Source organism: Macrosteles quadrilineatus, unplaced genomic scaffold, assembly GCF_028750875.1.
Source record: "Macrosteles quadrilineatus isolate MER2022 unplaced genomic scaffold, UCM_ALF_1.0 Scaffold_3__2_contigs__length_128488019, whole genome shotgun sequence".
NCBI lineage: Eukaryota > Metazoa > Arthropoda > Insecta > Hemiptera > Cicadellidae > Macrosteles > Macrosteles quadrilineatus.
Window position 1 is genome coordinate 89,473,625 of NW_026542596.1, and position 27,167 is coordinate 89,500,791.

At 33.6% G+C, this 27,167-nt stretch overlaps 1 protein-coding gene across 1 annotated transcript in view; it reads left to right on the forward strand.

Annotated features, from left to right (window-relative positions):
• The window catches only part of LOC128989850 (protein spaetzle 3-like), a 66,220-nt gene extending 41,249 nt beyond the window's left edge, over nucleotides 1-24,971 (forward strand). The window contains exons 2-5 of the mRNA XM_054411929.1: nucleotides 15,671-15,795; nucleotides 22,199-22,483; nucleotides 23,339-23,464; nucleotides 24,363-24,971. Coding sequence (XP_054267904.1) covers nucleotides 15,671-15,795; nucleotides 22,199-22,483; nucleotides 23,339-23,464; nucleotides 24,363-24,522 — 696 coding nt within the window. The 3' untranslated portion in view covers nucleotides 24,523-24,971. The remainder of the gene's footprint in view (nucleotides 1-15,670; nucleotides 15,796-22,198; nucleotides 22,484-23,338; nucleotides 23,465-24,362) is intronic.
• Nucleotides 24,972-27,167: the final 2,196 nt, after the last annotated feature.

Consider the following 27,167-nt stretch of genomic DNA (forward strand, 5'->3'; position numbering starts at 1 on the left):
AAATTAGACATCTCATCTACTTGGTCCAGCTTTCCAGTTTCCATTTAAGTTTCCAAATGTTTTATTTTGCAAGTGGCGTTAGGCAGTGGACCAATTTCTACTATAATGGTGTTTATGATAATACATTGAGTAGTGTATAGATATTTATTTGTCGTGTTCTAATATATCTGTGCTATTTACTGCATTATCTTTTATAGATATGTAGTGTTAATACACCATATTGCATACAGCAGCGGTTACAATGGGTTCTATAGGTCTATAGGGCCCTCCATTAGACCATGAATATATATATTAAACATCCATTTCGTCTTAAAAACAATGGAGGTTTTTGGACACAGTTCAAGACGTACAAAATTGCTTTTAAAGTCGCCAGACTGCTTAAAAAATAACAAATTTTACGGGGGAAAGCCCCCGTGCAGCCCCCTAGTGCAGATTACCCCCGTTAGACACGGTCCTAGTTAACCACCACTGATTGCCTATATTATTCAAAATGTATAGTAAGCCAGTTTAAAATTTTTCATTTAGACATTTTTATTATTATAACGTAAAATATCCTAAGTTAATTAGATCCAAACGAAACTTAGGCATTAACTGTTTTCATATAACTTAAAGGTATAATCCTGGGATAAATACATTCATGGCTTTTTAACTGGACTAAATCGACTTTAGCTCAATATAGGGTTGCCTGAGTCCCTGTGTCTTTGCTAAATCTCCCAGCTTCGTCACCGGATTGACAAGGTACCAGAATTACCTTCAAACTTCATCTAAGAATTTTATCTTAAGTTTGAAATAAAATATGGCAACCCTTCCAGCAAGCGCACATTCCACGCAACATCGTTCTAAAAATAAAACACAGGACTAATGCGTTTACCTAAATCCAAACAACCTTCAACAAACACAATCGTGTAATTTATTAGAAAACATGAGTGATTGCATTGGGCAAGTCTGACCTTCCATTGACGCTTTGAGTTCTGACACAGCGAGGGAAGAAAGTGTGGTTATTCTCGGGCGTGATTTTGACAACTCTCCCGCTCTTATATATAGAAGTGAAATCTCTTTAGCCCCCTTATTAGATTAAATTGGTCTGTACTTTCTTATCCTACCGTTTTAGGTTTAAAAGATTTGAAATTGTTTGTTAGGATAAATGGATTTGTTAAGTTCTAAAAATACAAAAAATGAATGCCTCGTGGAGTGTATTGGTGCGAGTTTTGTAGTAAATATTTGCCAACTGGAGGTAATTTTGGGTGATTAGAGTGCTGGTATAACTCTTTCGCTGGTACGATTTTGAGCAAAGTCAGTGATTTTTTGTTTCTAAATTGGACCCTACCGTGCTTAAATTTTGGGCTTTTGATAAAAATAATGGTCATTGGTAAAAAACAGCTGATCTCATTAACAAAGCACTGAGCTCTTCACCGTCTCATCATGCTTTAGCACTTAGCTTGAAGCATACGACACAAACTTCTCCAAAACCCAGCTTTTATTTATATGGGTTGAATTCATTTTAATGACAGCCCCAATAGTGTTAGAATTCTATAAATATAGGATTCTATTTTTATAGATATTTATATTTATCTATATATATCTATAAATCCTATATTTATATTTATATCTATATTTATAGATGTTTTCCTGTACATGTGCAGAATCCCTTTATAAATTAATATATTAAAGAAATAAGCACAAAAAATCATTTTAAAATTAAAAATAATAATAACATGGGCCATTGTTGCCATGCTGGTGACGAAATATTAACAGAAAATAAAAAAAAATACAATAAATTCCAATCACATCTGTACATTACATATTTTTGGTCGAGTGTACGACCACTGGACGACCTCAAGTAATAATAAATGTATCAAAACTGAATATTTCCCTAGGAAATTAAAAATATTGAATTTTAATATTATATGAAAATTAATTTTATATATTTAGAAGTTATTTATTACAACTTTTTTCCTAGGACGCTAGGTTCTAGTCCTAGATCATTTTAAACATACTTTATGCTAGACCTAGGGGTTGCGGCATTATAACTTATAAAGCCATTGGAGATTTAGCGGGATTAGAACCCGGGGCCTCAGCGGCCGAAGTCCCGTGCTCTACCACTATACCAGCACGCTCCCCAATGAGCAATATTAGGAATAAATAGAAATAACCTTCTAAGGTTCAACTAAAAGTCAATACAGTTACAGTATCGATATCAAATATATCCGACCAGCAAGAGTAACATAACTGTTTAAAGTATACAGTTATTTTTTAAACTTTATGGATCAGATGAAGGGCATCTTTATTCGGTTGCCACATGGAGTGCGTTCTGTTGATTAACATCATTTGGCTTTTGTCAATCAAATTGATATTAGTGCACTTGAACATCACCAACAGAATCAACATCTAACTAACCTAACCTAACCTAACCACAGAGAAGTCTTCTTGTATTGAACCAAGTCAACGATTGTATATACTTCTTTTATCTATGATATAACAACACCATCTGAAATGGACAGCTAAAGTAGTCTGTTATGTTTTTATGCGTTGAAGGTGAGTAAGAAACCGGAGTCCGATTCGTTTACAAACAACGACCTCAGTTAAGGAAGAAGAGAAACTGGTCCTGCCTTTTTTGATAGTCGTCCTCTGATGAAGTCATTACAGAAGTTGATCCTTTTCCTGTCATTCCTAGATTGTTCAACTTGTTACGCAAACCTAAGTGCTCACTGAAATTAATGTTATTCAAATATGAACCAAATCTGACCATTTGAGGGAATCACATCCCCTTAAAAGATTGGACTGAAATTGTTTGTTAGGAGGATAAAAGGGGGGGTCGAATATTTTAGAAATAATCCACCCAGGTACATGGAAATTCGGTCTACAGGTTTTCTGCGGCGGGGTTATTCAAAATTGTGATTAGCTCGTATAGTCTAATGCATATATCTAGTATAGAACAAGTCTCTTAGGCAAAATAATCCTTACATTTTAAACCCCCTTAACTTAAAACAACACGATCATAACTGTCCAAACAAGCATTACGATTCAAGTTAATAGTGTTGTATATTGAGGGTCTAAACAACGCTTGGGCGTTAAAAGGTAGAATAATATTGAAAACTGAAGCTTGTGCATGAACAATCAGTTATTGATATCAATTAATTATTACTACTGCTACTTACTTGCTGAGCACAGCAATTAAGTTAACTCTTAAATGGCGGTTTTTTTAATATTTCAAAACTAAATTCATTCACGACGTTCAGAATCAACTAGAATTTATATACTTTCTGTAATTTTGAAAGATCATCATTATCATTAGGATTTCATCTTAACATGGATAAGATCAGCTATTTCATTAGCCACAGGAAAACCAAAAGGTCAATGATCTGAGTGGTGTTTCGAACAATTAAAAAGCTAATTTTCTATGATCCATCAAATTGTTTCCTTACTCAAGCAAGTACTTTAACTACTAATCTACTCAATTTTAACACTAAAGATTAAGGCTTAGCACACGATCCAACTGGCGACGTTAACATATTCCACGGTTGCTCATGTCATAAACTACTGACATGAGTCATCTGCGTGTAGGATCATGCCTTGAAATATCTTCCTACTTTACTTCACCTATATACCCTACGAAGAGGTCTAGGCGTTTTGTTACTAGCCTGTATGCGCACCGAAAGCTTTCAAACTTTATACAATTTATAAAGTAGGTTTTGAACATTTCAGATTCCTATTAATTTTGGTATGTTAAAAACTTAACCACGTTGCTTAACTCATTTTGAAAATTATTTTCTCGAGTTATTATTATCAGATTTCTTTTCTGCGTTGCAGTTTTAACACTTAAGCCGCGTTTACACCGGAGTTAGCAACACGTGTTGCTAACATTTGTTAATAACATTTAAGAAAACACCTCTAAATTTGTTGGTAACATTTCATGTTATCAACAAAAATACCGTGTTAGCAACAGAAATTTTGTTACCCACCGAGTGTCGGTAAAATCTGGTAACATCCTTTGATGTTTTCAAAAGTTAATAACATTTGTTAGCAACAAATGTTACCGAGCGCTTTGGATGTTAGTAACTTAAACTTGTGTAAGAGTCACCGGTCGCTAGAAACCGCAATGTCAAAGCAAGTTTTTCCTTCACAGAAATAGCTTTTCTATAGTTGGTGTCTTGCTTAACGATCTTTGGTCCCAACATTAATAACAAGTATTCAAAATCACTACTTGACATTCGTAAAAAGTTGTTGAAACTGCCATCACATCGTAGCTCACCACACAAAGGATCGATGTCATCTTCTTGTAGGTCTCTTAGCATATCACTACCACTATACTTATCTCTGGCCTTCAAAGAAGGTTTCACCCAAAACCTCCTAGACTTTCTCTGTTTCGCTAAAATGACACATGCAGCAGCAGCAAGAACCACCTCCTCTACACTAGACATCCTGAGAGGCAATGAGGACTGGGCGGACCGGCGCGGCGCGGCGTTGGCGGGAATGGCAAGTTGGTAACATTTTAAAGTCTCCAAACGGAATGTTAATAACATTTTTGTTGATAACTTTTGTTATCAACTTGTGTTGCTAACAAAAATGTTAGTAACATTTGTTGGTAACTCCGGTGTAAACGCGGCTTTAGGCTACGGCCACACGGGCGTTTTTTTCACGCGGTAAAATTTAGCTTATTTTCACGCTGCTTAAATTCCCGCTGTTGTATGCCACACGTGCGTTTTTTTCACGTGGTAAAATGTAGCTTAATCTCACGCCGTTGAAGTCCAGGAGCGGGAAAATGCACTCGGAACCCGCAGTTGATTGGCGAATTCACGTAGTTATTATGTATATCTTCCCTAATGGCCGAAATAGTAACCTTGTTTCTGACTAGTGAACAAGAAACATGAATGGTATATTAATTTTGGTACGAAAACAACACTAAAATTATTTTATATTGTTGACCTTTCATTTAATTATTTACATTTAGTACAAAAAATATAATATAAATAGTTTTATTACTTTCACCAGATCTTTGAATATTTTACTACATAAATGTCTCTTTACATTTTTTAGTCCAACTAAATTACTTTCCTTTTAGTAACAAGATATTAAGTGGCCCAGTAAGGTCGACCTATGTTTGAGATAAAAAGTGTAGGCATACCGTGTAATTGGCTAGACCCAAAAATAGTTTACGTTATCCTGGAAAAAATTAGATCCATTTATCTTTATTTTAACGTGCTAGAACGACTTGATCAAAGCTGCGTTTTGCTCCCGCCCGTGTGGCCAGGGACAGAGCGTGAAAACAAGCTTCAAAAATGCACCCCAGTCCATTCTTCTGCGGGCCCGCGGCGGTCGATTTTGCAGACGCGCCACATCTGCGTGAAAAAACGCTGCGTGTGGCATACCTCATTACATATAATACTGCTCATATTTCTCGCTTTTTTTCACGCTGCGTTCTTGCGTGAAAAAAACGCCCGTGTGGCCGTAGCCTTACTGTTGAACAGCTGTTCGATTGAAGAATATCAATTGAACCATAAAAACATAACCTAACCCTCAAAAACAGTCATGCTGTGTAAACATAGGAATGTCGATTTTTGATTTGTTGTTACTGGGTACTAGTACTACACATGTGCAAAGTTTAGGGAAATTGCAACCACTTGGGGCTTATTTCCAGGTAGTGGGGTATTTTTACCTAAAATAACTGGACGAAGAGGTTGTTTCTTTATGTGTGTGTTTGTTATGAGTAGGCCTAAACTCGAAATCTACCGAACTGACAATGGCAAAATATTACACAAAGATAGGTTAAGAATTCCGTCGAAATAAGCTGTATCTTCCATCAATGATCTCACTACATTTCAAACCTGTAAATGGATTTGAGTGGATAATGTAATTTTCGTGTTCTACATTAAATTTTGAATAAGAATAATAGAAAATGACGGGGGATTAGTTGTAAAAACTCCATTGTAAATAGATTCAAAAATAAAATTTAAGATGTTTGATAAAAATTTAAAGAACATTGGTCTATTGCATTTGTTCACACCCTGTATACAAGAATGTGTCCGAATATGGTAAAAACTGCGAAATTTTATAAGCTTTCCAACCATATGCTACACCATTGAGCTTTATGTCTGCTTATGTACGTTTTAGTGGTTTGAAGACTACAAAACATGGTGTCTTTAACATTTAAAACATAGAAAGTCGGCATGTATTAAGCAAAAAATGTATTTTTGTTTCAGCTTGAACAGTAAACACAGGTAAAAAGTTCTCTGTTTTCTGGTATTTAAACCACTAAAACAAACAAAAGAATATCTAAACTTAAATAGTGTAGCATATGGCTGGAAAGCTTATAAAATGGCGCAGTTTTTACCATATTCGGACACTTTCTTGTATACAGGGTGTGAACAAATACAATAGACCAATGTTTTTTACATTTTTATCAAACATCTTAATTTGAATCTTTGAATTTATTTACAATGGAGTATTTACAACTGATCCTCCTTCATTTTCTATTATTCTTGTTCAAAATTTAATGTAGAACATGAAAATGACATTATCCACTCAAATCCATTTACAGGTAATTAAAAAATTGCTATATTAGGTTTAAAAACATTGTTATTTTTGAAAAACATAAAATCATTTTTGGGAAGCTAATTTTTAGACTTGGAACCTTGTATATGCATCATCACACTTAATTTACTTTGTACTTACGCCAAAAATTGTTTGTCACACTGAGTACCAATCACCCTGACGATGAAGTATTAATTTTATTCTGCAACACAGCTGATTAAACCAACGAGAACTTTATAAAGTTAGGCAGTACCAGTACAGTGGAGTTTGGTTTCTATAATCAACGGTGTAGTGAGTGTGTAGCCGTTTTCTAAGTCGGCTCTGTTCTGCGTCCTTACTACGTTCATCCATAGATTAAACATACTCCCTTAGGGAGTATGTTTAATCTATGGTTCATCGCTGAAACGCACGAAGCATGTGACGCTTCTATCACTGTACGAATTAAATTTTTACTACCGTACAAAAAAGGGATTCACTCGGCCATGTAAAAGTATAAGTTTTTAAAATCTACAATTGTAATAATTAAGTTAAACAATTTTATACAACTAAATCTAACATAGGTTATAGAAGTGCGAAAACCACAAATGGTTTGCCTGCACTAAAAATATTGTTTCTTAAATATACTATACAGTTTTGTCAGTTCGAATTAGTCAATCAACAAAACAACAGTTCTACTGGACCGATTTTTATTAATTAATAAGTAAATGGAAAGCTTCATCCTCGATATCCCCATATGATCATATGGAGCATGTGATGATAATTTAACAGCTGATTGTTGTATTGTTGTTTCTTTGAACTTCAAATTGTCTACATTTTGTCGTTTCTAATTTGCATGTATGGAAGCATATATTATTTACTAAATTTTTCTAGAGACCGTTGTATTTAACCACAACCAGCTCTGTTGCTAGTTTTTTTTATGAGCAATTGTCACAAAACCAAGACTAAGTTGGTAAAATACCTTCAACGAAAATTCGTATCCAAATATGGTTATGGTTTAAACCATTCGATTCCAAACAAAACTCAGACACGAATTGCTATTCATATTCAATTAATGTTCAAGACTAGTTCAGATACATTCAAACAATCGTTTTCAGTTTACGATTGAAAACGAGCTTTTCATAAAACATCCTGTGACCGAAACGCACAAAAAGATGTCGATATTGGTTAGTATCGATCTCATAAAAGAATGAATCCATCTCACTACTACTTGTAGATATAAAGTCAATGCTACTAGGCTACTTGTTCTGTAGCTGGAGAAGCAAGTATTTGTTATTCTAGTTGGGAGGTAACTTTCACACTGAACGAAGGCCGCAAAGTTGTTTGGGAAATGTAATAACTAATGCACTGTTCAAACGGATAACATCTCTACTTGTCAAACCAATTTGCTCTAAGATTTGTAAATAATAAATGCAGAAATTGTGATACAAAAATTAGCAAAAGGTTGAAGATATGATTGGCAAAATAGTTCTGCTCCCCAATTTAGTTTCATTTCGTATCCAATTTAAAAAACGTGTGAAACCCTTTAAAAATAGGCAGCCTCAAAGGTAACTCTTTTGCTTTAAATGTATCTGTCTATAGTAGGCCTACACAGCCTCAGGCAAAGCAAAAGCAAGAGATGAGCTAGTTCAGCACAAGTAACAGTCCGAATCCAGTGACGCTGCCATGGTCTCACAATCGGTCAACCATCGACTCACTAATATGCAGATTTTTTGCGTACGGAATTTATTAACTTATTGATTATCTATTTATTCCGTTTTTAGTAACATACGGAGTTACTCTCAAAACTGCATGCCTATTGTTTATCTTAAGTCTTTCTAAAGTTGTATGATTGATATTCTTATCCGTTGACTGAAAGTAATAAAAACTACCGTCATTTTCGTTATATTTTTGAATATTTAGGATTTAATTATTTTCAAAACGTGTTATGATTCCTGGATTGTAAATCACTAATATTAGGTGCTTAAAACACATTTTAAACTTGTTTAAGATTACTTTGCAATAAAACAAACAACAAACAACTTTGCAATGCTCTTCGACTTAGGATGGATCCAATATCAGATAGACTAACGTAGGTTAAGAAACTATAATGACTTGTATAATATCAATGTAAAGTGATACTTTGATAAGAACTAATCCCTCAAGCGACAAATCGTTTACAGCAAACACACAAACACAATATCATTGTTTGTGTATCAACATCAACACAATATCTTCAATGTCACACTGATAAAAAAAACTAGTTTCTTGAACATATGTGATATTTTAGTAGGCTACTAGATTACTAAATATCCCACATTTATTATAACTTTATTTATCTGAAAACAGTAAAAACTGTAATGAAACATAATTATAAGAATTAATATGTGCAGCTCATAAGATATGGCTGAATTTATTACTGTTATAAGTGGAGTGCTACAATCTATGTACAGTGAGTAAATTCTGTACATGGGGCAGTGAATATAATAGGTGACTGTAGCGCCACTGCTGGTGAACCCAGGGCAGTGATGTCATGGGTCCACGTCCCATCGACAAATAAATTGTATCAAGTCTGTTCATTTTTGTGCTGAGCCGGCTCGCTCTTTCCTAATTACTTTGACCAATGTGGACGATCAAATTCAAGGTTAAAGGAGGCCGCCGACCTTTCTGCACAAAAAAGTAACAGAGACTTTAATGGTCGGATTTAATAAAGCCTCGTGTGGTACTCTAGTAAAAAACCGTAATGTTTCTGATTATGCTTGACAAAATCGACCTAAATACAACAATAAGGTTTTAATGTTTAGTTTAACATTTCTTGTGAATTCCTTCCGTAGCGAACGTTTTCTAGTAAGGTAGATCACGTGCTGAAGCGATTCGTCTGGTGACGATCAACAGACAGATTGGGTTGCCAATTAGTAAATCTGGAACTTCCGACCAGACTGCTAAGATTGGTAAACAACCGATACATAATCAAACTCTAGATAGCACTACTTATCACTGCCGTTAATACTTACACTCCAAACATACAGTCATTTGGTGGTCGAATGTTATCTTTTAAACTGTAGTTACACTTGTCCTTGTATCTAGAATATCGTATAAAAATTAGTGGTTTTTAAACAAGAACTTTCTTTGTATAAGAGAACTCTCGCACTAGAACTTTAGTAATTTGTTACTACAGTGTAGTTACGTCTATCAGCTACAGTTATACGTCCCAATCTTTCTCCTGATTATTCAAATTGTTGTTGTTTTACCAATGCAACAATTTTATTGTAGCTTATCAGGACTGTTATTAATTATCTTCAACGTTCTGAAAATAAAGTCAAACTCTTCATCAATTATGTTTATCGAATTAAATACGATTAATTGGCAGTACTGTTGTTAAACGTACCCTGTTTAGTAATAGACCCGCAGGAAATATATAACACTGACTTTGGAATTAATTCAGAGTTTTCTGTAGGAATTGTTCTACTTTAAGAGACTATTCGACCTGTACGTAATACTTTAATATACTTTTCATTGAAATGGCGACCATACAAAGCAGGTATTTTAAGCCAAGTATGAATGGAGGCTGTACACCTGACGTTATGAGATGTATATTGTATTCCGCGAGTGAGGAAGAGATAAGAGCGACCCGATCAGCTGTTTGATAACAGGTTTACTACTAGGAGGATTATTACTATTGGAGTTTCTTTGGTTCATTCATAATCCTAGTGGACGTTACTACTGTAAATACATTAACAGGTACTTACAGTATATAACCGCAGCGGCTTATCGCTACGTGGCAAGCGCTTGTGTATAAGCCTTAACTTACCTGGAAGTAAGGATAACGGAAAGTAAATAATTATATTGATAAGATTTTCTAAATTTGATAGGTTACGTCATCGGATACTATACCAGGTATATATTACAAGATACAAGATTCTTTATTTGGTCGATTGAACATTAATGCATAGACCACGTCAGATTGTTTACTGTATTACGACCTGGCTACATTATTTCAATGGAATACTGGCCTCACGAATTCACATGCGAGTATTGTTTTAAAATGCAATTGCAGGTATAAGAGCGAATGCAAAGTGAAGAAAAATACTAAGATTTCAACAGTAAAAGACTAGGTCACTAGTGGGCCTGACAATGCATTGTAAATCTTTGAAAGCTCGGTAAAGAACATGACAGTGACATTAGTATACACTATATTTACACTTCAGGTTGACAGGGTCATCCTTGGTAAGGATTTCTTGCGTTCAAACTGTTCCTTCCCCTTTCGTGGTGTTAAAAGTATGCTATGATGTAATCAAATACCGATGGATAAACTACCAAATTGAAGAAGTTAAATGGAAATCCCACCTATGACATGCTTTATGAAACCGTTGTTTCGATGAAGTGTGTCTTGTTCCACTTTGTATTCAAGAAACGCTGAAATGGATGAACTCTAGAGTAGGAAGATAACGTCATGTCAAGGATGTCAGTGTCAAAGAATGATTATGTCTGTTGACAAGTGTAGTTCGCACACAATAGCAAAGATGATATGTGTCGCCGGTCCCAGAAAAACCGAAGGCCGCCGTAGTTGTCGTGGGGAACAGGAAATCGCTACCGAGGTCACGTGATTCTCGACACGGACAGCAAGTGTCGCGTCGGCGTCGTGTCGTGTCGCGTCGTGTAGCGGAATCTTAACATATTCATAATTATATTCTTGAGTGTGGCAGATTGCGTGAAAATATAATAATATTTTATTATTATATGGTTCTTACCGTCAACGCAATCAGGGGTAATATTCCACATTGCGTTGACGGTAAGAACCATAGATATTATTATATTCATAATTGCTAAGCGCCATATTTATTTGTTATAAACATTTCTCTCAATAACATCCGTGATATTGAAACAGAAATATTGCACATGTTTGAGTAATCCAGTATCTTTACTCATTTAGTATGCCAAGTGAATTCTCAGCTAATTCAAAAAAACCTAACCAATTCAGATGCGTTTAAATTCTTTGTTAAGCCTCTGAGCTGTAGATAATTATTGTATGAATAAATTTACTTACGTCAAATGAAACATGTTCTGACTCAAATTCACCATCCAGTATTGAGATATTTGACGTAAGTAATTTATTCTTTTTGGCGCCAGACTTTTGGCCGAGCACTCCACCTCGCGCACTTGTTATAAGACGTCGAGGTCAATCCCGGACCTTCTAGGAACTAATCCGGTTAGTAAGCAATTATATAGGTTTCAGGAAAGACTAAATGGATTCTAATTTACTTTTGACATGTCTCACTTGTGAACATTTTCAACCAAGAATGCTGATTTTGTGACTTCACCGAGACGTTGCTTGAATGGAATACTAGTTTTTAGTTGAGTTGTTAGTAATGGTAGTGTAATTAAATTTAGTTACTACCCCTGTACACTAATTAAGAATTGTATACTTTCCCAACTTTTAAAGGGCATTTTCAAATTTAAAATCCCATGTCTCTCAATGAGCATTACTAGGGTCGTGGTAGTTATAAAAACATTTGTTTAATACAATGAGTTTTTTAACTTAAATCTTAGACTTGTTTGTAAAAACTGGATGTAGTATGTCAAAAATATGTAAACGTTTGAACTGAGTAAACATTTTAGGACGACTAATTATGAGCTACATAATCTTTTATATAACTCCAACCATCGCAGTGACAACAAATAAGGAAGGCAACAGAATTTTAGACACTAGCGCAATCTGTGGCCGGCTCACAGAACTTCAAGTTCTCAAAAAATGGCTATAGCTGGTCCATATAGATGGGGTGTCTATTAAATAGTATCTAAAATTTTGAGTATCCAAAAGTCAATACTTCAATATAAAGACATAAACAAACAACTGTTTCTATTAGCATTTGAAGGTCACAGGAAATTGCGTAAGTCTTCCGACAGACAAAAGCAAGTTCAAAACAATCAGTTAAAGTGCGTCAGAAACCATAGTGATGATGGAGCATGCAAATTCTGAAAAGAGAGTTTGCTAATTGAATATGCACGTATGTGTAACTCACTGACTGACCATATATACAGGGTGAATTTTAAATGAGTTCCCCCCCCTACTTTTTCTACATTTCTTAAGATATCAACTTCGGACCACGTCAGATCATTGTAGTGTAGTAAGTACTTTATTTTGACTGGATAAACATTTTTGGCCGCCATCTTGGATCCGCCATATTGGATACAAAATTTTTTTTTCAAATGTAAAGGTAGGGTTGTGACTCATTGTTTCAAACTAGAATTTTACGCTGATTACAATGCCGCAATTAGTTTTTAAAAAATCTTAATCCGTTCTAAAGTTATGAGGACTTTTTATAACTTTATTTTTAGCCCATTTTAACATTGTGCATTTACAAACTAAGACCATAATCTCAAAATAGTGCTAGATAAAGATAAGTATACACCACAATTTATTGTCGACCTATTATCACTTGGTTATGACGGATGTATTTTTTTGGCCGCCATCCTGGATCTGCCATTTTGAAATGTGATAAATTAATTTAAATATGAAGGTGGTGTTGTGACCCGTCATTTCAGACTACTTTTTTATGCTGAATTCAATGCCGCAATCCGTTTTTGTTTCTCAGGCTTTCTTGATAAAATATTAAAATTATCTTACTTAAATTTCAAATATTTCAAAAAACAAATATGAAAATGCAAAACGGATTGCAAACTATATTTACAACCTATATTTTATTGGTCTTTTGGTCGACAATAAATGGTGGTGTATACTTATCTTTATCTAGTACTATTTTGAGATTATGGTCTTAGTTTGTAAATGCACAATGTTAAAATGGGCTAAAAATAAAGTTATAAAAAGTCCTCATAACTTTAGAACGGATTAAGATTTTTTTAAACTAATTGCGGCATTGTAATCAGCGTAAAATTCTAGTTTGAAACAATGGGTCACAACCCTACCTTTACATTTGAAAAACAAATTTTGTATCCAATATGGCGGATCCAAGATGGCGGCCAAAAATGTTTATCCAGTCAAAATAAAGTACTTACTACACTACAATGATATGACGTGGTCCGATGTTAATATCTTAAGAAATGTAGAAAAAAGTAAGGGGGGAACTCATTTAAAATTCACCCTGTATATATAACTGTATAGCATCAAAGATTCCCAGCGACGATACAGGAAAAAACTTGAAAGCGCTTTTATAAAGTTCAGAAAAGCGCCGTTCTTAATCTTGATTGCCTTCGTAGTTGGTATAAAACAGCTGATATTTACTACGATACAAAATTACACAACAAGAGTGTTTAATCAGATCACAGCCTTGGGCCTTGTTAATGACTAATATTACTTGATTATTTGGTCTGCTCGGTTGACTAAAATCCCGAATAGGTTCATTTTCGTGACTATAACATTTTAAATGTTTTTCTCATGATATAATGGTAACCTCTTGATGGATTGGGTAGGCAAGCACTATGACCACTCTGGCTATATAACCGAAGTGCGATTTAACAAAACGCAGTAGTACAATGTGAGCGTCTTGGTCAGATAATATAGACGTTGCCGTTACATTCTGGAGACAATTTGACAATTTCTTTATTTACCCTGGTCTGGTTTGGACTATAGGTCCACTCTTAGAGGACATCATTGGAGGACCTAAGTCCTTCATGATCACATAACGACCAACGGTTGCATATATCTAATCTCTACTGGCTGGACTATGTGACGTAATTATCAATTAACACCTTAATGCCTTTAGATTACATCACAGGCTATGTTGACAGAAAGTAAGGATTTATAGAAAAGATAGTTTTTTTACTTTTGTCAGTACCTTTTTATAACCTATCTTTTCTATAAATCCTTACTTTCTGTCAACATAGCCTTATATACTACTTATAACATAGATAAAAGGAGTATAGACACTACTGTCTACTTCTTTTAATCTATGCTTATAAGATTACAGATGACATTATTACATGGATAATTGGTGATTGGTGAGACTTGAACCCGGGACCTTGGGATCCGCCGAAGCCACACGCTTTAGACCAGCTCGCTCCCTCCCCATAGATTAGACCGGGGCTATTAGACACCCCATCTATTATAGACATACCAGAAACAAAAGAACCCTGGGCCATTTCGAGCCGCGCAAGTTTGAATGGTACGCCACACCTATACCGTCGCGAACCACGAGATCTTTTCGTTTCTGCGCAGGTTGTTTTGTTCTTAGGATGTCTATAGGACCAGTTGTGTTGTATTATATACTTCGTTGGTTGTAGCCCACGTTCTATTTAGATTGAACAGTTAGTTAAATTAACCACCCCCAAAGCAGAATGATCTTGGACTTTCTATAACAGGACTAAAATGTCACAAAATATTTCTACATGAACTTACATTATTTGCACGTGAATTATTTGGGGATTTTTGGGCTGTTACCCTTAGCAATATGGGAGTGCTCTCGAACTCAAATTTGAAATACTGTAGTCCCTATGGCTCATGGACACTAAGGGTATAGTTATAATAGTTTTGTTGTAATTTTCTTTTAATATTTATTTATTTTAACGAACATCTCCCACAAACTTGGCCATCGTCTCCTGCGAGCGTGGCATAGTCGTGAACATTTTCCGCGATCGCCGTCAAATCGTCAACATATTCCTTGGCCACGGAGACAGCATCATTGTCTCCAGGCATCGCGGCAAACCGAGATTTTCTATTTTTCAATCTTTGTAAGCGCTATTTTGGAGCAGTTTATTTTACACTTGTGTTTCTGTAGGCGTTTTCCTTATTCTGCAACAATGTCACAGTGTCGATGAACCACATCATGTCAATATTTCAAAATTATTTTTTCTCTGTTAATTAATTTTCTTTCGATAGAGAATGTGCCTCTTGCCAAACATAGTTTACAATTAGTCATCTTTTCATTTTGGCTTAGTTAAAAGATTGGCGTATTTTACAGTAAGTAGGCTACTTGACATCAGGGCACTCAGTTCTACTTCCACTATGTTCTTAAAAAAAATGTCTAGTTCCATCCCCACTCTCCAGTAAAAAGTATAAGCATAGTGGGATACTTGCGATTGTGGTGAATTTCTGTGACTATGGTATAGTGTCATGTAGTGACTTAACTTTCATATGAAAGTCTAACATCTGTTAGTCCCAGTATTAACAATCTTGTAGTTACACGTAGGCCTTCTGTTGTTACAGATACTATGGACGGCGTTGTCGCTAGCTCTAGGACTGGAGATACGAGGGGATGTCATTAGAGGAGTGCCTTGCATCAAGCGATTCCACCAGCTCTTCTGTCCCACCGCAGGCAACAGCTACCCCATGTCAGTATGAAACAGTCAAATATACTAACTAACTAATCTATACTTTAGTGCTCTAACACTTTGATAGTGAAGGCTATTTGGAGAAAAAGAGGTGTGGAGTGAAAAGTTAAAAACATACGGTTTCTTTTTCGGAAGGTTTTTTTTATTTTTTTTTTATTTCATTGCAATTTGAAGTTTCATAAAATGTCTTTGGTACGGTAACGCAATATCTTTGGTGGTTTTTATTAGTACAGTATCTTTGACGGAAAAACACAAAATTCTGTCACAACTAACTATAACGAACGTAATAATTAATATTATAAATAGTTAATAGTATTTTTATAAATATGTTTTGCTGTAAATAGATTTAGTTTTAGGGCCATTTTGCAATAAACAGCTCACTAAGCCTTTGGTTTATTTGGTATTTAAAAAAAAATCAAAAAACTAAAAAAATGAAAAAGCTGAAAAAATTTCTTCAAGTTTGTATAGCTCGAGCAAACCTTCCCGATATATGAAAAACCTTTATGTTTTTAAATAGGCGTCCTTCTTGTGTGTATAAAACATTGGAATATGATGATATATCAATTTTTGAATTGTTTATGATCGAAATCATCAACGTTGTGGTCAGGGACAAGTGTTACGGTCTGGAATGGGTGATTAACGAGAATCACTAATTGTTTATTTAGGGTTTCCTTCCACTACTCTTATTATTATAATATTCCAAACGACTTCATAAACCATAATTATTTTTTTAATGTAATAGTTTTACACATAACTCCTATACACTATAAGCTTTAACTTATATGAGGCAATAAAGATACCTATCTATGTAAAAATAGTTTAAAATCTACTTGTTTTACGTCCTTCAATTAATTGTACTGTTATAAGAAAAATTAGTGTTGCAATTAAACACTAAACTGTGCAATTTACAATGTTATTAAATTTTATTTTCACGACCATAACACAGTACAATTGATAAAGCTATTTTGGTCGTGAAAAAAACCCGCCATGGTCGTGATGCCATGGTCGTGAAATCATGTATTATTTGGCTCTGTTCTGGCAGCCAAATTCTAGCGTGGATTTCTAGGTTAACGTAGCAATTAAAATATCATATCAACAAAAATTACCACAATGTCTACTTTATTACATGATTACGTACACGTGGTAATCACGTGTGTCGTGGACGTGGACACACCAAAATTACAAAAAGCACAAAGTTACCCATATTAATCTTTTAATTCATTTTTTTACTGCAAAACCACCGGCACTACAAAACTAAGGCACATCCCGAACCATTCTCTAAAACCAGTCTGTTATAGCTGCCAGGATTGCCACTGTCGTGGTCCAAAGTTGCAAATTTTGCCATTATGGTCGGGACGTCAAATCAAGGGACAGACCTATTTTGTCATGGTAGTTAGTTTGCAATGAAAAAAAATTATTACATGCTCTTTTTTTGTAAGTTTAATAATTATGTATGACATAAAAATATGGCTTTATATATTTCGGTGTGAATAATTAGTCCAAAAACAGAGTGAAAGTTGAAAAATGTACCCTTGGGTCACATGATGGTCGTGAAATTCAAGACTTAAAAATACAGGAAAAAATACCTAGAGACTTCTTAAAACCAAATAAATGTTTGTAACATGTTTTTCCCTTCCCAAAAAGTATTAAAACACATAATAATATGCTACAAATACAGTACCTACAAAGTCAGGGACATTAAAACGTACATTTCAAAATTTTCACTCTGTGCAGTTTATATGTTCAAGATACTGTATCGCTCAATCAGAAAATATAAATTTGATTATATCTTGGATATGGAATTTAGTTTTAGATACATTTACTTAATTCTAATTACGTTATTCTATTTGTTTTGACCTAAGAACCTTCATTGAAATACCAGCTTCCATTTCATTAAAGCACGCAGCTAAATCACAACCAACACAAATTGTTCAAAAAATTGAGTTATTTATCATCGATTTATAGCCAAACGATCTTGCTTGCAACTTCAACAGTACTCTCCTAACTATTTGCAAATCTTCACAAATTATGCAATCCAATGACATATTAATTAATAAAATCGGTTCAGTAGAACTGTAGATTTAATTGTACAAAGTTTAACAACAACATCTTTAATTCAGTATTTTCTCACTACTATAAACCTGGAGGTTGCTTAACGTTTTTGCAAATAACTTTAAAACGGCGAGGAAATCGACCAAAGTGGAAGGTAATATTCTGAAAGAGAATAAAATTCCCTACAAATTACTATTATGAATTTCTTGAATATACTCAATAAAAGCAGTCTAAAGTTGGCTACAAATATAAAATTGAAAATATAAACCTGGAATAAAAGAAGTTTTAAATGTATTATTTTTTTTTTATTTTTTTTCCTTAAATATCTAATAAAATCAAACTTTCATAATTATTTGCAAATCTACACAAATTAGGCTTTCCAACGATCCATTAAGTAACAAAATCGGTCCGTTAGAAGTCTAGATTTAGTCTAGTCAAGATATGAAAAAAAAAACCTTAACCTTAAAAAAATTGCTCTAAAAGGTTTTTTGATGGTTTTCATTTCCAAAAAGTATGTTAAATTACATACTAAAAGTCTAATAAAATCGGAGTCTCGGAAATTGGGTTTTTCCAATATGGCGTCCAAAAATTTGAAAAAATAATAAACCTTATTATTTTCCCTGTAAATTTTCTTCTGAACCTCCAATTTAGACCGAATTTGGTACAAACCTTTGAAACTGTATTATCTACAAGCTATTCATGATTTAAGATAAATAATATACAGTAAACGTGTTGTATGGGGTTGAAAATAGGTAAAAATCTGTCTTAAGTTGTTAGTAGTAAATAACTCTTTTCAATATTGGTCACTATAGGGAACAAAACTTTTTATCCTTAGTCTGTGCTATACCCATGTTGTAAATCCTTAAAAATATATGCAATTTAGTATTTTTAATCATTAAATTATCTTAAGTGGTGGTGGGATAATTATAAAAAAACTATGTAATTCTTATGGGAATTCTGAAAATTACCATATCTTAATTGTTAATTGGTACGCTTGGAAAGTTCATCTTGGCCTGTATCGTCTCCACAGATACAAACACACACATATTTGTCATAAGCGAATTCTGTGTTGAGTCAAGTAACAGAATTTGTTTCAATACTTTTTTTTACGCTCATTCAATTCTTTTATTTTGTAATGGTTCACAAGTAGTTTACAAAAAAAATATGTATAATGTTAACAGGTATATTTTGGTAATACTGTTGTTAATCAGCTGTTTTTAAACTCAACAGGATTCGCTTCCGCTCGTTTAATTGCAGTTTAGTAATAAAACACAAATAGTTAATTACAAAAATAATTACATGTATAATGTTCACTATAAAAGATTAATTTTTAAAACTACACATTTTGACTGTCTTATCAATAAATATGTACTATAACCTGTGGCCTGTAGGGGCCATAGCCCCTAATTTAGACTTCAATAAAAAACCATATATAAAAAGACAAATATTTGAAATTTGTTTTTAAAATTATCAATTTTATGTTACTTAAAATTAACAGTGTTTCTTTTTTTTTCATATCTTGGTTTTCCTTTTGTTGGAGTCGTATATTAGTTGCTTCTGATGTGTCAATGAAATACAATTGTAAAATAATGATTAAATCAATAACACAACATAACAAATGGAAACACGGTTTGGCCTGAGCCCGGAGAACGACGAATCAGAGCTGAAATCATACAGCCAAACATTGCACATCTTTTCTAGTTTAAAATTGAAGATTTGTTTTGTAATCTTATGAATTCTGTTATAGTTTCCATTTTGAGGACCAAATGTATGTAAAGGTTAAAATTATTATTAATTATTATGAAGGCAGCTCCCTATTTCGCGGTAGTAAGTCAGAAATATATCTATAAATTTGTCCCTGGATTTTAAAACAAAATTTGGAAATTAGACAAAATGTCCATTCATATGAAAATAGAAATAAAATTTATATAAATTTATCAATCTCAGCTTCTATGAAAAAAAAAACTAAAAAAAAGGAAACCTTCATGGGGTCAAAATTTGTGAATCATTTTCCTACCAAATTAAAAAGTAAAATAAAGCAAAATTATTTCATAAATCTGGTGAATCAACTGCTAAAAAAAAGAAAAGAACTATTATTCATTTGAAGATTTTTTTTCTATTAATGTCAAAAAAATTATGTTGAGATGCTCTGCTGGAAAAAAATAAACAATAAAACGACTCGATGACCCAAAGTGCCGCTCCAGAGATTCTTTCAAGATTTGTTAACTGCAACTACTCTACTGGCTGCAAGAATTTGCAATGCTCCTGCAACAAAGTATGGGTTACCTTGTACTACAGCTTGTGGACTTTACCAGCTTGGAGAACAATGTGACAGTTCGTAAAGTGATCATAACAGTGTACAACTTGATGAAAATTATGAATTATTATTTGTATAATGCTCTACTACTAACCAAGAGAAAGTGTGACTACATTATACTATTACTAATATTATAAATGTGACAGTTTGTTTGCTTGAAGTTCAATCACGCATAAACTACTGGTTAGATTGGGCTGAAATGTGGCTTTATGATAGCTCAGATTCCCGATTAATACAAGCATATTCTTATCTAAAAAATCCTTTCGGGCTAAAAATGTATAGATATTTATTTAAGTAAATAAAATATGTATGTTGAATTTTAGCAAGCTTGTGATCTTTATTTTAAGACCTATTATTGGATTTTTCAAGCAAAAAATAGTCATAAATTAAAATACCCCCGCCGCAGCAAACCTGCACCCTAAGCGAATTTCAATTTGCCTGATTGAATTTACACTAAAATATCACATTAAATATATCACATTTATTCCCTATTTAAATAGCACTACTTTAACTAGTACTTCGGTTTGCTGCGACAGGGAGGGTAAAGAAGTGTTTTTAGTAAAATGTTAAATAGTTTCGTATAAAACAAATGCATTTTCCAAATTTGATAAAAATATATTCATATACAGGCTAACTACAACCAGTTTTCTTATTCTCCGAAAGAATAACATAGAAATTTTAAATTTAAATTTTTTGGAATTTTCTCCGTAACTAGGTATTAGGGCCATGACAATGCTTCAATGTACTAAATTGTTTTTTTTTCTGAGCCCTAAAATGGTTTCGAAATAAATTGCAAAATTTTACGTTTTTAGGGTCAAAAATGGAAAAAACCAATTTTTACCCCATAAAACACCCCATAAACACCTGTTCCCATGGTCCGATCATGCTGGTTCGCGAACTCGTTCAAATAAATGTAGGTTTACATGTTTTTACCAAATTTCATCGAATTCCGATCATTTTTACTTGAGTTATTGTGCTAACGGACACATTTGACCAAAATCTTAGACGCCATCTTGAATTTTGGACTTCCGAGACTCCGATTTCATTAGACTTTTTTTCCTGGAAAATACACATCATTCTAAGTCAAAATAACCAATAAAACAATTTAAAGCAATTTGTTTAGGGTTCTCGTACGGATTTACTCGACTAATTTAGTTGTACAAAGTTTAACAAAAATATATCTAATTCAGTATTTTCTCACCACTATAAATTTGGAGATCACTTAGATTATTGCGAATATCTTTTAAATGGAGGGGAAATCGACCAAAGTGAATGTGATATTCTGAAAGAGAATAAAATTTACTACAAATAACTACTATGCAATTCTTGAAAATACTTAAAATTTTTCACCACAAATATTTAATAAAATCACAATTTTATAATTATTTTGCAAATCTACATGGGTTAGGCTTTCTAATGACCCATTAATTAACAAAATCGGTCCAGATCGGTCTAGATTTAGTTGTACAAAGTTCAAAAAAAATATCCCAAACTCAATATTTTCTCATTACTATAAATTCGGAGGTTGCTTAGCTTTTTTGCAAACAACTTTTAAATGGTGAGGAAATCGACCAGAGTGGAAGGTGATATTCTGAAAGAGAATAAAATTTCCTACAAATTGATACAATGCACTTCTTGGAAATAATAAAAAATGGCAGCTAAAAGTCGCGCCCAAATAAAAAGTGTGAAAAAACACCGATTTCAATGTATTTCTTATGGAAAACTCGTTTTCTTTAATTTATCACCATAAATCATAACAAAAACAAACTGTCATAATTATTTGCAAATCTACACGACTTAAGCTTTCCAACGACCCATTAATTAATAAATTCGGTCCAGTAGAACTCTAGATTTAGTTGTACAAAGATTTTTAAAACTGAATTACCCTAGAATAGATGACATATTTTAAATATATTTTAGACTGAGCAATTGATAAGTTAAGTAAAAAATATTTAAATGAGCGCTCATGAAATTATTTCTAATGTTTCAAACTAGCCTTTTGGTAAATATTAACTAAGACTTTTTGTTTTACAGAGATAGAATTGAATTATTCATAGATGAGAATAAAGCACTAATGAAAAGAATGTACGGGGAGTTTCAAATGACTACGGAGTATGGTCCACCAGCCAGGGAAGTATTCGAGAACCAAAGGAGATCGAGAAAAACAAGAGCTGCAAAGAGTAAAGAGAAGCCAAAACCGAGCAATTCTTCGGCAGTCCCAGACCCTGTGAAAGAGTCGGAGGGATCTGAATCCTACTTTGGAAAACTAAGGCAAACTAGACAGTCTTTCAGGAACAACCAGTCTTCCGACTCTGGAAGGTAGGTGTATTTTGTTTAGGGTACTGTTGAATTCTTGTTTTCACCCAATACAACCTTTTTAAACAAATATCTAATTTCAAGAAGAACTGGTAATATTGGAAGTAATATCAATTTGAAATAACAACTTCACCAATATTTCTGAATTTTTAATTTTTATGAGGCCTTTCGCCAGCCATGCTGGCATCATCAGACACATCACAAAACTGGCGAAAGGCCTCATAAAAATTAAAAAAATATTGGTGAAGTTGTTATTTCAAATTAAAAAATATGTAATGGTCTCATTTAGTTAAGATATTTATTATTTGGCAATCCAGAGTTAACAATTAGACTTTTTGAAATCTCGATCTGTAATTGAAGAGCTTATCGAAAAAGAAAAACATTTAGTAACTAACACAAAAAATATTTCCCCTCAACACGGCCTCTTCTCAATCCCAATTTGAATATTTAAAATCAGCAATCTTGGATAGTCTGTATTTGGAAACATGAGTTTAAAACATCACTTCATTGAAGACATCATAGTGTTGTTGTGACAAACTTTTTTTATAAATTGCCAAAGTTGTTGCAAGTAATCATAGTGTAAGAATTTAACATAAAACTGTTAAAGGTACTATAGTTTCGGCCGCTTAGAAAACGACCTGCGCGCTAATGCTAAACCAATGCTGGAGGAGGTCGCTTTCTAAGCGGCCGAACTATACCTCTGATCGCCCATTGACTAAGCTCAGCAGTTTCTTCAGTAAGGGATTTATTTATTAACCACAATAGCAAAGAGGTCAGTCCAGTTTCAAAACCATCTAAAGCTGCAGACTTTCTTTGGACTGAATTAGCATTTTTTAATATTGTAGTTTTATGTTTTAGAATGGATGCTTGTGAGTCTAAGGTGGAGATCGTCACTCCATACTGGGCAGCCAACAGTGCAGGCAAGATACGAGCCATTGTAAACACGCAGCACTTTGAGCAAGCTATCCACCAGGAAGTATGCTCGTAAGTTTTATAGATAGTTTTTACAAGGAACTCCATAAAACTCATATCGAGTTTTACAATATAAATCTGAAATCTTAAAAAATCAACTATTTTGGATTCTTGATGAGCAAAAATGTTTAAATACATTAAGTATTTTATTTTATTTTATTTTATTTTGTCAATAGTTACACCCTTGGTGTGGTTTTATGTTTTTTGTAAGGGACCCGTCCAATCCCTGGTCTTGTGAAAACCGTATCAAACTTTTCATTAGACAGCATCACTAATAATTGATAGTCCAATTACAAAAATGGCATCTGGGTTAGAAAAACGATACGCTTGTAATAAACATAGCTATTTAAAAAGAGACCATCTCGATACAGTAAGTTGTTTTGTGGTGGCACATTTAGGAAAATTGGTATTCAATTAAGTGAACCTTTTTGTTTTTATAACTGGTATATATTCCATGGCAGTGGGTCAGAAGACTCAAAAATACAATATCATAGTAATCTTTGGGGTAACACCAAAGACCGCGTGAACTTACAGGTGGTAAGTAGGGCTTCTTATGGCAGATAGGTGTCTGACAGTGGAAGACATATTAATAGCAGAGACTGTGCCAATAGGTCTCAGCTTTGGTCAGGGTTTAAGATCCTGTCAACGTCTACTAAAAAATGTCATTTTATATGTCCTGTGATATATTCCTTTTAAAATAATAAAAACTTAAGATTCATTTATAGAAGTAGACAGTTTTTATATCCTAACCAGTTAGTTCACATGTAACCCAGTCCGCAGTAACTGTTTAAAATAAAACTTTAAAAATATAAAATACATATTCAACCCAAATTCTAACCTGAAAAATCTAAACATAACGTTTATCATACAGTAAAAAAAGGGAAAACATTCATATGTGTGTCTTTTGCAGGAAAACTGTAACAAACCGGTGTTCCAACGATTGCGGGTGTGAACAGAAGTACAAGTGGCATCGTCTGCTGGCTTACGACCCAGACAATGATTGTAAAGGCATTTTCATGGACTGGTTCCTCTTTCCATCGTGCTGCGTGTGTCGATGTAACGTCAACTAGGCCTCTTGAGTCTTAAGCATCCAAAGATGAACGAGTCAATGCTTTCTGGAAGTAACCATCGAATAAGTCAATCATTCCTAGTGTTTCTACGATAACACTGGAAGTGTTAATAAGCAAACATTAATTTATTTGTGAACTGATCATCGACCAAACGAGACAGTAACTCCTTGTAATTTAAACGTACCATATAGTTAGTGCTGTAGTGTGAAGTTTTTTGTCTTTGTTTTTGAAGACTTGTCAAATAAGTCATTTTATAGTACATAATTAGTGATACAATAACAACTAAAATTAGTGGTAGGGCTGTATTTATGAATGTAGAATTTATCTGTTGAGATTATTTATATTTTTACTACATTGTTCAGTTAGTTTTAGGTATAGATATTGTACCTAGCATTTTCTCTTTTCAATAAAGGAGTTTAAGTAATGTATACAAATGTACAGATAATTAACAGGCTATAATTTTTACTTTTGCCTTGTTATAAATTGTTAGGAAATTTCCTATCATAAACACAAAATTTTGTGGTACATTTCACAAGTAAACCATTTTTTCTGTCTGGACATTTTTTGCACCCTGAAGAGGTTTAAGTTTGTCCAGGCAAAAACTCACTGGTGTAAAAGCTCCCATAAGATTCAACAATCAAAACAGTCTCGTCAGATGCGGGCTGGGACAGGATCGGCGTTAGTGTGAAAGACGGCTGACTGGTGGTGCTGTAAGGAAAGAATATTAACATTCTGAGAGCAAACAAGTTAACACTCTCAATCCAATTGGCAATTTTAACATTCTGAGAGCAAACAAGTTAACACTCTCAATCCAATTGGTAATTTTAACATTCTGAGAGCAAACAAGTTAACACTCTCAATCCAATTGGCAATTTTAACATCCTGAGAGCCAACAAGGTAACACTCTCATTCCAATTGGTAATTTTAACATTCTGAGAGCAAACAAGTTAACACTCTCAATCCAATTGGTAATTTTAACATTCTGAGAGCCAACAAGTTAACACTCTCATTCCAATTGGTAATTTTAACATTCTGAGAGCAAACAAGTTAACACTCTCAATCCAATTGGTAATTTTAACATTCTGAGAGCCAACAAGTTAACACTCTCATTCCAATTGGTAATTTTAACATTCTGAGAGCAAACAAGTTAACACTCTCATTCCAATTGGTAATTTTAACATTCTGAGAGCCAACAAGTTAACACTCTCATTCCAATTGGTAATTTTAACATTCTGAGAGCAAACAAGTTAACACTCTCAATCCAATTGGTAATTTTAACATTCTGAGAGCCAACAAGTTAACACTCTCAATCCAATTGGTAATTTTAACATTCTGAGAGCAAACAAGTTAACACTCTCATTCCAATTGGTAATTTTAACATTCTGAGAGCAAACAAGTTAACACTCTCAATCCAATTGGTAATTTTAACATTCTGAGAGCCAACAAGTTAACACTCTCATTCCAATTGGTAATTTTAATATTCTGAGAGCAAACAAGTTAACACTCTCAATCCAATTGGTAATTTTAACATCCTGAGAGCCAACAAGTTAACACTCTCATTCCAATTGGTAATTTTAACATTCTGAGAGCAAACAAGTTAACACTCTCAATCCAATTGGTAATTTTAACATTCTGAGAGCAAACAAGTTAACACTCTCAATCCAATTGGCAATTTATCCTGAGAGCCAACAAGTTAACACTCTCATTCCAATTGGTAATTTTAACATCCTGAGAGCAAACAAGTTAACACTCTCAATCCAATTGGCAATTTTAACATTCTGAGAGCAAACAAGTTAACACTCTCAATCCAATTGGCAATTTTAACATTCTGAGAGCAAACAAGTTAACACTCTCAATCCAATTGGCAATTTTAACATTCTGAGAGCAAACAAGTTAACACTCTCAATCCAATTGGCAATTTTAACATTCTGAGAGCAAACAAGTTAACACTCTCAATCCAATTGGCAATTTTAACATTCTGAGAGCAAACAAGTTAACACTCTCAATCCAATTGGCAATTTTAACATCCTGAGAGCCAACAAGTTAACACTCTCATTCCAATTGGTAATTTTAACATCCTGAGAGCCAACAAGTTAACACTCTCATTCTAATTGGTAATTTTAACATTCTGAGAGCAAACAAGTTAACAGTCTCAATCCAATTGGCAAATACAAATTTTGTAATAGAAGTTTTGATCTTCTGATGAAAAATCTGTAACTGATAAAACAGCAAAAATCATAGTAGGCCTACTGATACATTGTTTTTATTTACTTTTTAACGTTTCTTCCCATGAAATGTAAATTTTTTAGTTGGTTGTGTATAATTCTTGTGAGTAATGCTGATTTATTTCTCGCTCTTGGATTAATTAATTCAATTCATATACTTCAAGGACTGTTGGCTTTCTTGAAAGGAAAGAGAATCTTTCCTGGCACAAAAACACAAAGCTTATTATACTATACACAATAATCACAATATTTTACAGTCACTGGCAGCATTTTTGAGTGATATTTGAGTTACAAAGAAAACTAGACAATCAGGCAATACACTTGTTAATTCATAACTTCATAATTATTTGGAAGGAAGCTCAAACCTTATTGGTTAAAATGTTGTCAGTAACAATAAAATGCTCTTATTTTAAGGTACAG